Source organism: Hemibagrus wyckioides, linkage group LG14 (assembly GCF_019097595.1).
Source record: "Hemibagrus wyckioides isolate EC202008001 linkage group LG14, SWU_Hwy_1.0, whole genome shotgun sequence".
NCBI classification, from domain to species: Eukaryota; Metazoa; Chordata; class Actinopteri; order Siluriformes; family Bagridae; genus Hemibagrus; species Hemibagrus wyckioides.
Genome location: NC_080723.1, coordinates 11,347,122 through 11,359,153, shown reverse-complemented (window position 1 = coordinate 11,359,153; position 12,032 = coordinate 11,347,122). Strand labels below are relative to the sequence as shown.

The 12,032-nt window shown below is 36.0% G+C and overlaps 1 protein-coding gene across 1 annotated transcript; it reads left to right on the top strand.

The window, feature by feature from the left end:
* The first annotated feature begins 1,400 nt into the window (after positions 1 to 1,400).
* On the top strand, positions 1,401 to 11,962 carry LOC131364840 (fatty acid desaturase 2-like). The gene is made up of 13 exons (XM_058408254.1): positions 1,401 to 1,565; positions 4,564 to 4,840; positions 5,313 to 5,423; positions 7,127 to 7,324; positions 8,100 to 8,201; positions 8,418 to 8,543; positions 8,710 to 8,770; positions 8,885 to 8,961; positions 9,070 to 9,167; positions 9,291 to 9,387; positions 9,874 to 9,953; positions 10,106 to 10,231; positions 11,657 to 11,962. Exons 2-13 carry the CDS (start codon positions 4,631 to 4,633, stop codon positions 11,706 to 11,708), a joined length of 1,338 nt encoding a protein of 445 aa, XP_058264237.1. The 5' UTR covers positions 1,401 to 1,565; positions 4,564 to 4,630; the 3' UTR covers positions 11,709 to 11,962.
* Positions 11,963 to 12,032: the final 70 nt, after the last annotated feature.

Genomic DNA, 12,032 nt, shown 5'->3' with positions numbered 1-12,032 from the left:
AATGTGGCTATGGTGCTTCCCAGGTCACTGTTTAACATAGTTTATTATCCGATTTAAATCTCTTTCTGTTTGTAGTGTTTTTGCTGCACTTTTATGTGAATAATTGCCATCTATATCTTAACCTGATATTCAAAACACCATAAAATAACTTAAATGGGTTCAATGATCAGAAACCAGAATCATCTTCAGTGATTTCTGCTGCCCTGTGTGATTTCGTTTCTACTTTGAAATCTTGAGAAAGTTTCTTTATCGAAAGTCTATCAAGAAAGTGTTCTTGATAGACGTTACTGCCTCGTGCTATAGGTTTATGCTATATTAAAATCCTAGAAGTGTACCTTCATTATTCTTTCTGATATTTATACAGGATAATGAGAAGATCTTTCTGTGTATTTCAGTAAATTTGCTTGAATTTACATGGTCATCAAATGAAGCACTGGGTGAATAATTTTTTTTGTTATTATTATTGATTGTAAGAACTCACAATATCCCACTTTACATTATCTTTAAATGTTTGAGACAATATCACATATTTTTCATAAAATATATTTTTTATGTAAAAAAATTTTTCCACAAAATTAAGACCACACTGGAATAATAATCATCAAAATTTAAAACGCAAAAGTTTGTGCAGCCTACTGAAGGCCACAGAAGATTATCCATATCATATAGATATCATAGCTTGGAGTAAAGTACTTGGTCAGCTACAGCTGATGAAAATGCAGTCGATTATTTGGGCGTGAAGTCTGTGTGCAGTGTGAAACATTTCACACACAGGAAGAACATGCTTCTTTATGGCTATTTATTTATTTATTTATTTATTTATTTATTTATTTATTTATTTATTTATTTATTTATGCACACAGATCATTTTGCAAACGAGAAACAAATGCATTTAGTCATTTTTCGTTATGGAATTAATGGAAAAATTAGGGGGAAATGAGGGGAACAAAAACAGCGTTTTATTTTCTTATTTTCTTATTATTTAGCGTTTTATTTTTGTGAAATATGAATTTTAAAAAAAATTTATCCTTTTTAACTGTTTCTATTTATTTATTTATTTTTTATTAATAGTTAATGGTAATAGATATGGTTAAAAAAAAACCCCTCTCATTACATTAACATTTATTTGATTCTAGGTAATTAATATATTCCTAAATTGCGGCACGTGTAAAACATAATAATATTTAATATTCATTAAATATATAATAGACATCTTTTTAAAGCGATGTTCAAACTCATCATTTTTTTCCTCATTTCGGATTGGAAAACAAGACTGAGAGAGAGAGAGAGCGAGAGAGAGAGAGTAAACTAGGTAAAAAAGAAGTGCTGCGCGCTGATTGGTCAGAAAGCTGCAGGGCGCGCGCGCGGATTGGAGCAGAAGCGCTCGAACGATCTGTTTGGAACTCAGGAGAGGAGCGCAGTGATGAGAGCCGGTATGAAAGCGCAGCGGCGCGCCGTGGGATAACACTGATAACACCGAATACATCCATTTAGCACGCAGGACTGACCACAGTTCCATGATCACATCACGACTCCCTGCATGCAAAGAAGTTAAACCCTGACGAGTGAGTACATCTTACTGCATCTGTAGTAAGCCGTCATTCTTCTGTTGTATTCTGTGATGTTTGGGCCTATGACTCCCGATCAAGCCGCACAATGATGCATGAACAGAATGCTAATTTACATTGCTTTATTTAGCAGTAAACGTATGCGCTAGGCTGCACTGCAGATTAATCACCACCAATGAGTCTTGCTCTGACTCCTTAGAACAGGTGCATTGCACTTCTGCAATGATATAAATCATCTTTCGTTCAATTATTATTATTAATAATATTATTATTATATGGAGAGATTACAAAACAGCACACCCAGGCTCATAAATAAATAAATAAATTAATTAATTAATAAATGTGGTGTGCAATGGCACAACTGATATAGTTTTCACCTCACAGTTTCACATCTGCTACCACTGTGTGTGTTTTGGTTGGTTTTCCAGTTTCTGGATTGCAATGTTAAACACCCCCCCACTGTGTGAATGTGTGTGCTTGGTGTCCTGCATGACTGGGGTTTTAATCAGAGTGTATTCCCACCTCACCCCAAGTGTTCCCAGGATAGGAACCTGGATCTCCCATGGACCTGATGAGGATAAAACATGAGTAATTTTAAATATTTTAATTATGACAATGGACCTCATTTATCAATCTTTTATTAAAGTTGTGTTTAAATATTTTTGTGGGCCACACACATAAAACCAGATTTACAGACATACACACACACATATGTTGATAAATACTATTTGCATTTAGTGAGCCCCGTAAAACTCCATAAAGAGAACTGAAAGCACAAAATGAGGATGAAATAATGAAAGGAAATTTTTTTGAGGTAGATGTAAAAGTTATTTTGCATGATATCTGTGCCATTACAAATATACACATTAAACATGCCTTAAGTTTTATTATTAAGCTTTAATGTTCTTTTTTAGGATTATGATACTCATTTTAATATTCACTTGACAAATTTTATGCCATTTTCTTTGGTTGTTTTTGTGGATTTTGACCCCAAAACTTTATCTCTCCATGTTTTCTTGCAGTCATAGACAATGTTTGTCACAATTCAGATTATTTTCCATTTGCATTGCAAATCAGAATATTGAACACTTTGTGCAAGTCTGTGACACTTGTCTAATCTGTAATAATGGGATAATTGCCTCTTTAAGACCTTTGACATCAGTGACATCATGACCACCATACTGTTTTTCTTTTGATGTAGTGGTAACTGCTGCATGCAAAGTTAAGTATCTAGTATCTGTTTATTTTTATGATATTGTGTTGTAGCTGGATGAGAGCAAGCCTAAGCCTGTCAGGGTAAAAACATCCAGTTACTTAATATAGTTTTAGAATATAAAAAATTGTGTGAAACAATGTGAGGTCATCTTTAACAACTGAAAGTCATATGCCCATGAGATGCTAAAGTGTCCACACTGTCATGCCTCCTTCCTTGACTACATGCGTATGAATGCTTTCTTTTGCATCTTTTGTAAAATAGTCAATGTAACATATATTATTTAATGTAATTAGTTAATGAAATGATGTAATACATGTTATTTTTCTTTTAAAAAGAGAATAGAGATATATAGAGATTTATTTCTGTTTCATCATCTGTTGAAAATGGAAATAAACTTATTGTTAAATAATATTTTGTTACTAATTTTGCTTTTCTTACCACATCTTTTATTGTACGTGTCCATGACAGCGTTGATATATTTAGTAGTAAATATTTGTAGTTACAAAATCAAAAAAAATGTTTAGCTCAACATGAAGGTTTCTGGATCAGATTACAGTCTGGTTCATATAATGAACCCTCAAAGAAATGCAAAATCCAAAAATGTCCCCAAACACACTGACCCAAATATTTTATTCAGTAGCATAACAGTACATACAAATGTTAAAATCTGGAGACAAGCTGCAGGAAAAGTATGGAAACAACAAAACAAAACAACACAATAACAACAATAAAAACTGAAAAATTATGCATTTGTAAATGTAAATTCTGCCAAGAATTGAATGCAGATACTAAAAGCAGGAAAAAGCAGGAGGTATGTGTTGTAAAGAAACCTGATAAAAGTCAGTAAGAAGCTGATGCTGGCAGCATGAACACACTGAGACACAGACACATTTACTAAGATTCTGTGGCGTTACACTGAAACAGAAAGAGAAAAACGTCAGCATTTCCTTTGTCTTGATTAATTGACTGGTCTAATTTGTATTGGCTTGCTTCATTTAATCATTAATATTTATTTATTATATTTAATATTTATTTAATGATGTCATTAATATTTAATAAATGGGTTTCACAAAAGTTTTCTGTGTATTTAAAATAGATGAAGTTGGGCTAAGACTGGAATACCAAAGTTCTTGTATAAATGCTCCTGTGAATGATTTAAGAATGAATTTATTTGTGTCCAGCTTGATAAATGAGGCCCAATATTTTTTTCCTTTAGAATTGTCATTATATTAATATAGATAATACAGTTAGATTATGGAGAACTCAGGTTTCTACCCATTGTCATTATGTGTGTGGTGTGTTACCAAAACGGATTATCCGATATGAAAAGCCTTTATTTTTTCCTAAACCAGGTTGGATTTTATAGCTTAACTCACAATAGGGCTATTATAATTTGTAAGTACACTTCCAATGTTGTTAATGTAAAGTGTGGAACATAAAAAACAATGAATAAAGCAAATATTTTAAGCCTTACACCAACAGCCCTACACCAACAGAAGTATCTATCTATCTATCTATCTATCTATCTATCTATCTATCTATCTATCTATCTATCTATCTATCTATCTATCTATCTATCTATCTATCTATCTATCTATCTATCTATCTATCTATCTATCTATCCATCCAACCACCCATCCATACATTGGTCTGTGTGTCTGGTATCTAACTTTTGTGCCTTCGTACCATCCTGCTTTAAAGTACCAATTTCCAATGAAATGAAAATAAAACTCACACAAATAAAATGTACAGCTGAAATGAAGGTGCTTGATGTTGCAGTAGTAGAAGTGAACCAGCAGCGGTTCAGGTCAGAGCCTGCAGTACTGCGTTGAGTACAGACCGAGTGATGGGTGATGGAGGACACCGGGGCAAGCAGCAGGGGTCAGGAGAGAGAGGCTCTTGTGCACAGTACACCTGGGAGGAAGTGCAGAAACACAATCGCACAGGTGATCAGTGGCTGGTGATCGAGAGGAAAGTGTACAATGTGAGCGAGTGGACAAAGAGACATCCTGGAGGAAGCAGAGTTCTTGAGCATTACATTGGTGAAGACGCAACGGTAACTAGCTACCTCATCAAATATTTTCCATTCATTCCTTTTCACTTATATGGGTATATCTCAGTCACCAGGTGCTCACCTTAGGACACTAGCCTAGGCCTGGCTGTAGGGGTGGGTCATAGTAACCATATACTGGGTACACTTAGTCTGTTTTGTATATTTTAAGTGGAAGACCATTCACTACATCAAGGTCGTGCTCCATGACATGGTCAGACATTTGTTTGGCTTATGCTTTAGATTTAAAGTCTTGCAGCTATAGATTAATCATAGTATGAATGTTTCAGAAAAAATCATTGTATGAAATTGGAGCAAGCTAACATTTTTTTAACATTTTGTTGTATGGTGGCTGCATAAACTCGTTTTTGTAACTCCCTATTACTGAGATATTAAAATGAACAAAGTAATTAGAATCTAGCAGAAAAAATATTGGTGCACTTTGTGGACACTGGAATGAAAGTGCGGCTTTGTGCAGGACGCGTTTACAGCCTTCCATCCGGATCGCCGCTACGTGAGGAAGTTCATGAAGCCACTGCTGCTGGGAGAGTTGGCACCTTCAGAGCCCAGTCAAGACCACGGCAAAAATGTACGGCTACAACTAAATGCCACACAAATGTGTATCTGTTACAGACATATAGAAATGGGCATCATTCATAGTCATTTTAGATATGTAGGACATTTAATAACCAATTGTTTCAAATCCATTTGAATGCGGTATGTGAATGTGATAGTTTAGTGGTTAAGGTGTTGGACTTCTGCTTGGAAGGTTGTGAGTTCAAATCTCAGGTCCACCAATCGGCCACTGCTGGGCCATTGAGCAAGGTCCTTAACCCTCAGATGTATAAAATAAGATAAAAATTTAAGTTGCTCTGATTAAGGATGTCTGCCAGAAATGTAAATTTGACGTCATTAAGGGACACAGTCATTGGCCTTGTCCAAATTTAAACAGAACAGTGCCCCTTGTCCACTGTTTGCATTGTTCCACTAAAAATCTGAGTTATGTAGCCTATATGCCGAAGTGTCCTCTCCAGATATCTCAGTTACTGTTCAGGATACTGTTAAGATATATTGAGTAGTTATAATTTTCAGTTACTAAATTAATTCAGTTATCAAACTTTAGGCATCAGTCTATCATACATACTTATCACTCCAGATTCTTTCAGCCAGCACTAACTTGCTCATGATCTGCAAGTAATAGGTTCGAGTAAACACTCAGACATGAAGGATTTCGTTATATCTGTGTGATACAATTAGTTGATAGAAATGAAACGCTCTTATATCCTAGATTTTAAAATGTTATTTCGCTGACATTCAATTAAATGTCAAGTTCTTACTGATCTCTGAACCTATAAAGTACAAGATGCCAGAGTTATATAGATCATCTGTTAAGAAAGAGATTACATCTCTGTTATAATGTATTCACAATTTGACTTAGCCAAGATATATCCAGACAGAAATCCAGATAGATAGATTTGATAGGTTTGCTGTACAGAAGCACTGCCGGTTCATCAGGCCAGTCTGTGAAATAATTAATCAGGACTCAGGATGGTTGTCCATCTGAAAGTTCAGCTCTCAGGGTAAAAACACAGTAAAGTAATTAATCTCTGAACAATGCCTGTTGCCTATAGAAACTGTATCTGGCCTGCTGGCTTTCCTGAACATAATGAAGGCAGTCATTTAGGCAGCATCAGGTGAGGTTTTTCTTTTGGTTTAGACTCAGCCACTTTCCGTCTGTTAGGTTTTATAATGCATGTGACATTGCCAGAAGTTACTTTGGTCCACGGAGGTTACTTCAGTCTTTTTTATGTTCACAATAATGCATCTGTGTCTACTGCCACCTGTTGTTTTTTAGTGGCAGTGCATTTTGGCCCAGTTTGGCTGAGGATCGTGTTACATTCTTTTATTTCACTGCAGTTTGGTTTTAGTTCTCTCCATCTAGCAGAAAAGTTACACTTAGGCCTTTCCTTAAATACACCTCTATTTAGTGAATTTTGTTTTCTTTATCTATTATTATAATTATGTTGAAAAATAATACACACAATTTTTATTATTATATATTTTACATCCTCACCAAAACTTTGTCAAAATTGTATCAAAATACAGAATGCACTTCAGCTGACTCCATCCTAACATTAATTCTACTGAGTCATAATTAATATTTAAGTTATTTATCTAGATTTCAGCCTCTAAAACGATTTTTTTTTTCTTGTGAAATGAGAGCATAAAGAGTATCTTAAGGTCTGGTCCTCTGTGAAGTTAAGGAGTGTCTCTTCTCTCTTTTCTTCTCAGGCTGCTTTAGTGAAAGATTTCCAGTCCTTGCGTAAGCAGTTGGAGGAACAGGGCTTATTCCGCACCCGTCCATTGTTTTATATCCTATATATTGGCCACATTCTGCTGTTGGAGGTGCTGCCTTTGGTACTGCTGTGGCAGTTTGGCAATGGCTGGATTGTTACAATTCTTAGTGCTGTCATGTTGGCCACGGCACAGGTAGGTCACCTTCATCAGCAACAAACCCTCAACCAGCAAAGGGGTATCATTATACAATATTCAATCTACCATAGCTGTCTCTGCTGCTGGGCCCTTGAGCAAGGCCCTTAACTCTCAACTAGCTCAATCAGCTGCTCTGGATAAGGTTGTCTTCCAAATGCTGTACATGTGAATATAAACTTTCTGTGGTATAGACTACAGGCTGACACACACTGGAACATCCAGAGAGCAAGGCATTACAGCAGGCCAAAGAGGGCTTCACTCATTCCTCAAATTCATTAAGTTGGCGTCTTATTATGCTTTATTAAGCTTTTTTTGTTTTTGTGAAAGTAAATTCTCAAAGTCTGTTCCCAAACATATTGTGGGTACATAGTGAATGGTGCCTATCTGCCATGATTTTGTATCTTTTTTTTTTTTTTTTTACGTTTTGCACAACGGTTCAACAATAAGTTCAGCAACAATAACATATCAAAAAAGGTCTTGTCATTCCCTTAATCATTTCATAGCAACCCCCCACCCCCCCAACACCACACACATACACACACCTCTTGCCCCGGTGAACTCGCCCAACCTCATGCATTGTTAAATCCGTCTTTGTATATTATGTTTGCTTGTTTATATCAATACAGTTGAAGAGTGTTACAGTGTAAGCCACCAGAGTTGAACTGTTAATTTGAAATAAACATTTAGCATGTAGCCACTATTAATTTTTTTTCCATCTAAAGTGAGAGTGACACTATATGTTGAGGTGTGCTTCCTCTCCTTTGCCCTGCAGGCTCAGGCTGGATGGCTTCAGCATGACCTTGGCCATCTGTCTGTCTTCAAAAATTCCACCTGGGATCACCTAGCACACAAATTTGTCATTGGACACCTGAAGGTACCAGATCTTACTGTTCACCATGTGTATATATACACTCACTGACCACTTTATTAGCAACACCGTACTATTACTGGGTAGTAGGGACCCCGCTCCTCCGCAGTTATTCAAGGTATCAGTGAGTGTATATCTTCAACAATTAAATGTTTGTCTAAAACAGCAAACATATACGATTTTCTCTGCAGTCAATCAAACTGTGTGTGTTTGAGTATATAGGGGGCTTCGGCAAACTGGTGGAACTATCAACACTTTCAGCATCATTCTAAGCCTAATGTGTTAAGTAAGGACCCTGATCTTAATACAATGGAAATTCTGGTACTGGGGAACATCCAGCCTGTAGAGGTACACTCAATGAATCCCTCTGTGAATCTTTATAAATGTTCTAATTAATTCATTCATTCATTTATTCATTCCATCAGGGACAGATGTGTCTTATCCTTGACACATACTGCAGATATTTTAGACTGGATTGTTTTTGTATTATTCTTGCCTTCCTTTTTTGTTACAGTATGGGATTAAAAAGTTGAAACACATGCCTTATAACCATCAGCACAAGTACTTCTTTTTGAGTATGTTATTCAATGCTATTTTCTTTAGACCAGTCTGATTGCATATATTGCTTAGAATAATTTATTAGATTAATCTTTAATATTTAAAATAACTTCCACACCATTCCTTTACAGTCGGCCCTCCCCTGCTCATCCCAGTGTTCTTTAGCGCACACATTTTTCGAACTCTGTGTGTGAGACGCCATTGGGTGGTAAGCTGCCATTAAATTTTTGTCACTATGTCTGAGCATAGATCTACCTTCAACTTGTATTGCCCATACAGCTGCTTTTTAATAATTCTTTATTTTTTTGTTTTTGAGGATTTTGTCTGGTATCTGTCCTACTATACACGGTTCTTCTTATGTTATGTCTCCTATTATGGATTGCTGGGAGCAGTTCTGCTTCAGACTTTTGTAAGGTAAGATGTTTGATAGGCTTTCACTTAACCCTTATTTTAGACCGCATATTAGCATTAAGGGTACACGTGGCAAACAGATGGCGGAAATATTTATTGTACTTTCTTTTACTGTGTGCTATTCAGGTTTCTAGAAAGCCACTGGTATGTATGGGTTACACAGATGAACCACATTCCCATGGATATTGATTATGAAAATCATGATGACTGGCTCAGCATGCAGGTACATTTTTGGCACAGTATTTAGCATCTCCTAATAAATGGACTGTACTCTGGGCATGACATTATTCAGACACCAGAAACTAGAAGAATAGCCCAATATATTTGTTAAAAGGGATTATGTCAACTATACACTATGTGCCATGAAACATGTGTGTATATCTAAAATGATTAACATATGCAGGATGTGATCATTTGATCTTAAACTTTTTATAATACTAGCTTCCTTTTCAAACATTTATAAAAAATTATCATAAGATATTTTCTTAGGAAATGCATTTTTTCCAGTGCATTTTTGGGAGACATTTAAATACTACAGTATACACATTTCAACTCCTCAAGAGAAGACTAAATTGAGAAACAACAACTAAACATTGTGTGCTCATTATTTATATATGTGGTACCAGGAAGTATGTTAAAGAACAGATTACTAAAGGTATGCATGTTTTTTTCTTCAGGATGTAATATGTGATTTTTGGCTTTTTTTTAGTTGAAATCTACTTGTAATGTTGAGCAGTCGCTCTTTAATGATTGGTTCACCGGCCACCTCAACTTTCAGATTGAGCATCAGTAAGTTTATACATGTACAAGATGCACTGGGTTTATACATTGGGATTATACATGCGGGTGCATGAACTGAATATCAAGAACATGCTTATATGTAGCTCTTATTTAGTTATCTGTCTCATCTCACCACAATCCCTTCAACTCCTCCACCACAGTGTCTTCCCTACGATGCCTCGCCATAACTATGTTTATGTGGCTCCTCGACTTCGAGAGCTTTGTGAGAAGTATGGAGTACAGTATCAGGTCAAAGGCCTGTTGGAGGCCATGTCTGACATTATTGGGTATGACCGTGGTTTATTTTATATGCACACTCATTCAACATACGCTCTAGGACTTTTTCTTCAGACATTTGTACACACATTTTTTTAAATTTTCTAACTAGGACATTTATTAATTCAGGTGAGATGTCACAGCAAACTGTATACTTTTTGTGGTATTTTGGTTTCATACTGCACAAAACTAAATGAACCAAAACTAAACTTCAGCTATAGAGCATTTAATTCAGAAAACATTCCTATAAAACCTTTCCTTCATTGGTCAGCAATATCAAAATGGAAAAAAAGTGACCTTAATGGTGAGAAGCAGCAGTGTAAATTGTCTTGTTGTTGATGTGTATTATAGAGCAAATTCTCCTGTGATTAACACCCAGAGTGTGGAGCTATGCTCACAGGTATAGGATAAATGAAACCTCATTTGTCCAACACACCCCAGGGCTTCTACCCATACTGTAACCCAAATGGAGTAAACCACCTGGAGGCTGGGGTCACCTCCTGGACTAATAGGACTTCCAGATATTTTATCCTAATTTCAGCTATAATCGGCACCAAAATCATTCACAGATTCTTAATAAAGTGCTCCAATAATCTATCAGTTTGGCAGTGATGTACACTGGTTTAGTTTAGTTCAATTCCTAATAATTTTATTGCTCAGATAATGTTCAATTATATAAAGATTGGATAAGGAGAGCTGCAACTAAATGCTGTAAATGTAAATGTAATTAGGATCTCTTTGAGGATTCCAGCTCAGGAGACTGTGTGAAACACACTGCAACACTGGGATATAGTGTGGCAGAGGTACATTGCATATCCCACTGGGATTAATACAAAGCAATACCCTTGAGATTGGGTCACTGATTCTCCTGTTTCCTGGCTGAATATTCATTTGTAAATGGGGATCCATGTAAGGCCCAGCTGCCTGCCCAGTCCTAACTCCTCAGCTAAATAGTCAAACTCTGGCTATCTGTTCCCAAAATGTCTGAGAGTGAATGTCAGGGATTAACAGGAAACTTATACCTTGTGTTTGACCCGTTTATAAAACTCTTGTGCTCATTCTCACACCTTCTCATGTCTCATTTTAAATAAGGCTTGTAAGGATCAAAGCATATTGTAAAAATCTATCAAGGTCTGATGTATGGCTCCTGAAGTAGTAAAGTAACTTTGGTTAATTTCAAGCAAATGGGTTTCAGGGTGAAATCACTTCTTAGACATTTTGAGATCGTTTGGAATGAGACCATTGGAATCCTCAGACCACTGTTTAAGTCCACACTTGAGTGTAATTGCTGCGTTTCCACTTGGCACATGAACTGGACCATGGGAGAAACACTACAAACAGAACAAAACACTGCACATATTTGAGTTGTATGAAATCAGACAAATATCTGATCCTTCTAACGCTGGACACTAAGATTTTATTCATGTTCACTTCAGGTCTTTGAGGAAGTCTGGTGAGCTGTGGCTAGATGCCTACCTCCACAAATGAGTCACCGCTCGTCCTTCAATTACTGTTTAAAACCCCGTCCAGTGTAATCATCATGCAACAGTGACATAGGAGGTTAATTCTTTGACTGTTAGGAATGTCCATAGAAAACTTAATAATTATTAAAATTTATATAAAATAATATAAAAAGCAATGATTATGTGAAATGATAGTGATTAATATAATTTGAATTCATTTGAATGACTTTTTGCACTTTGAATTACTGAATAAATCTTAAGCTGCTCCTGATATTTTGTGTTTCTTCAAGTTCGTGGTTTGTTTTCCAAAAACCAGAAAGAAAATATTAAAAAATAATCTTTGTTGCTA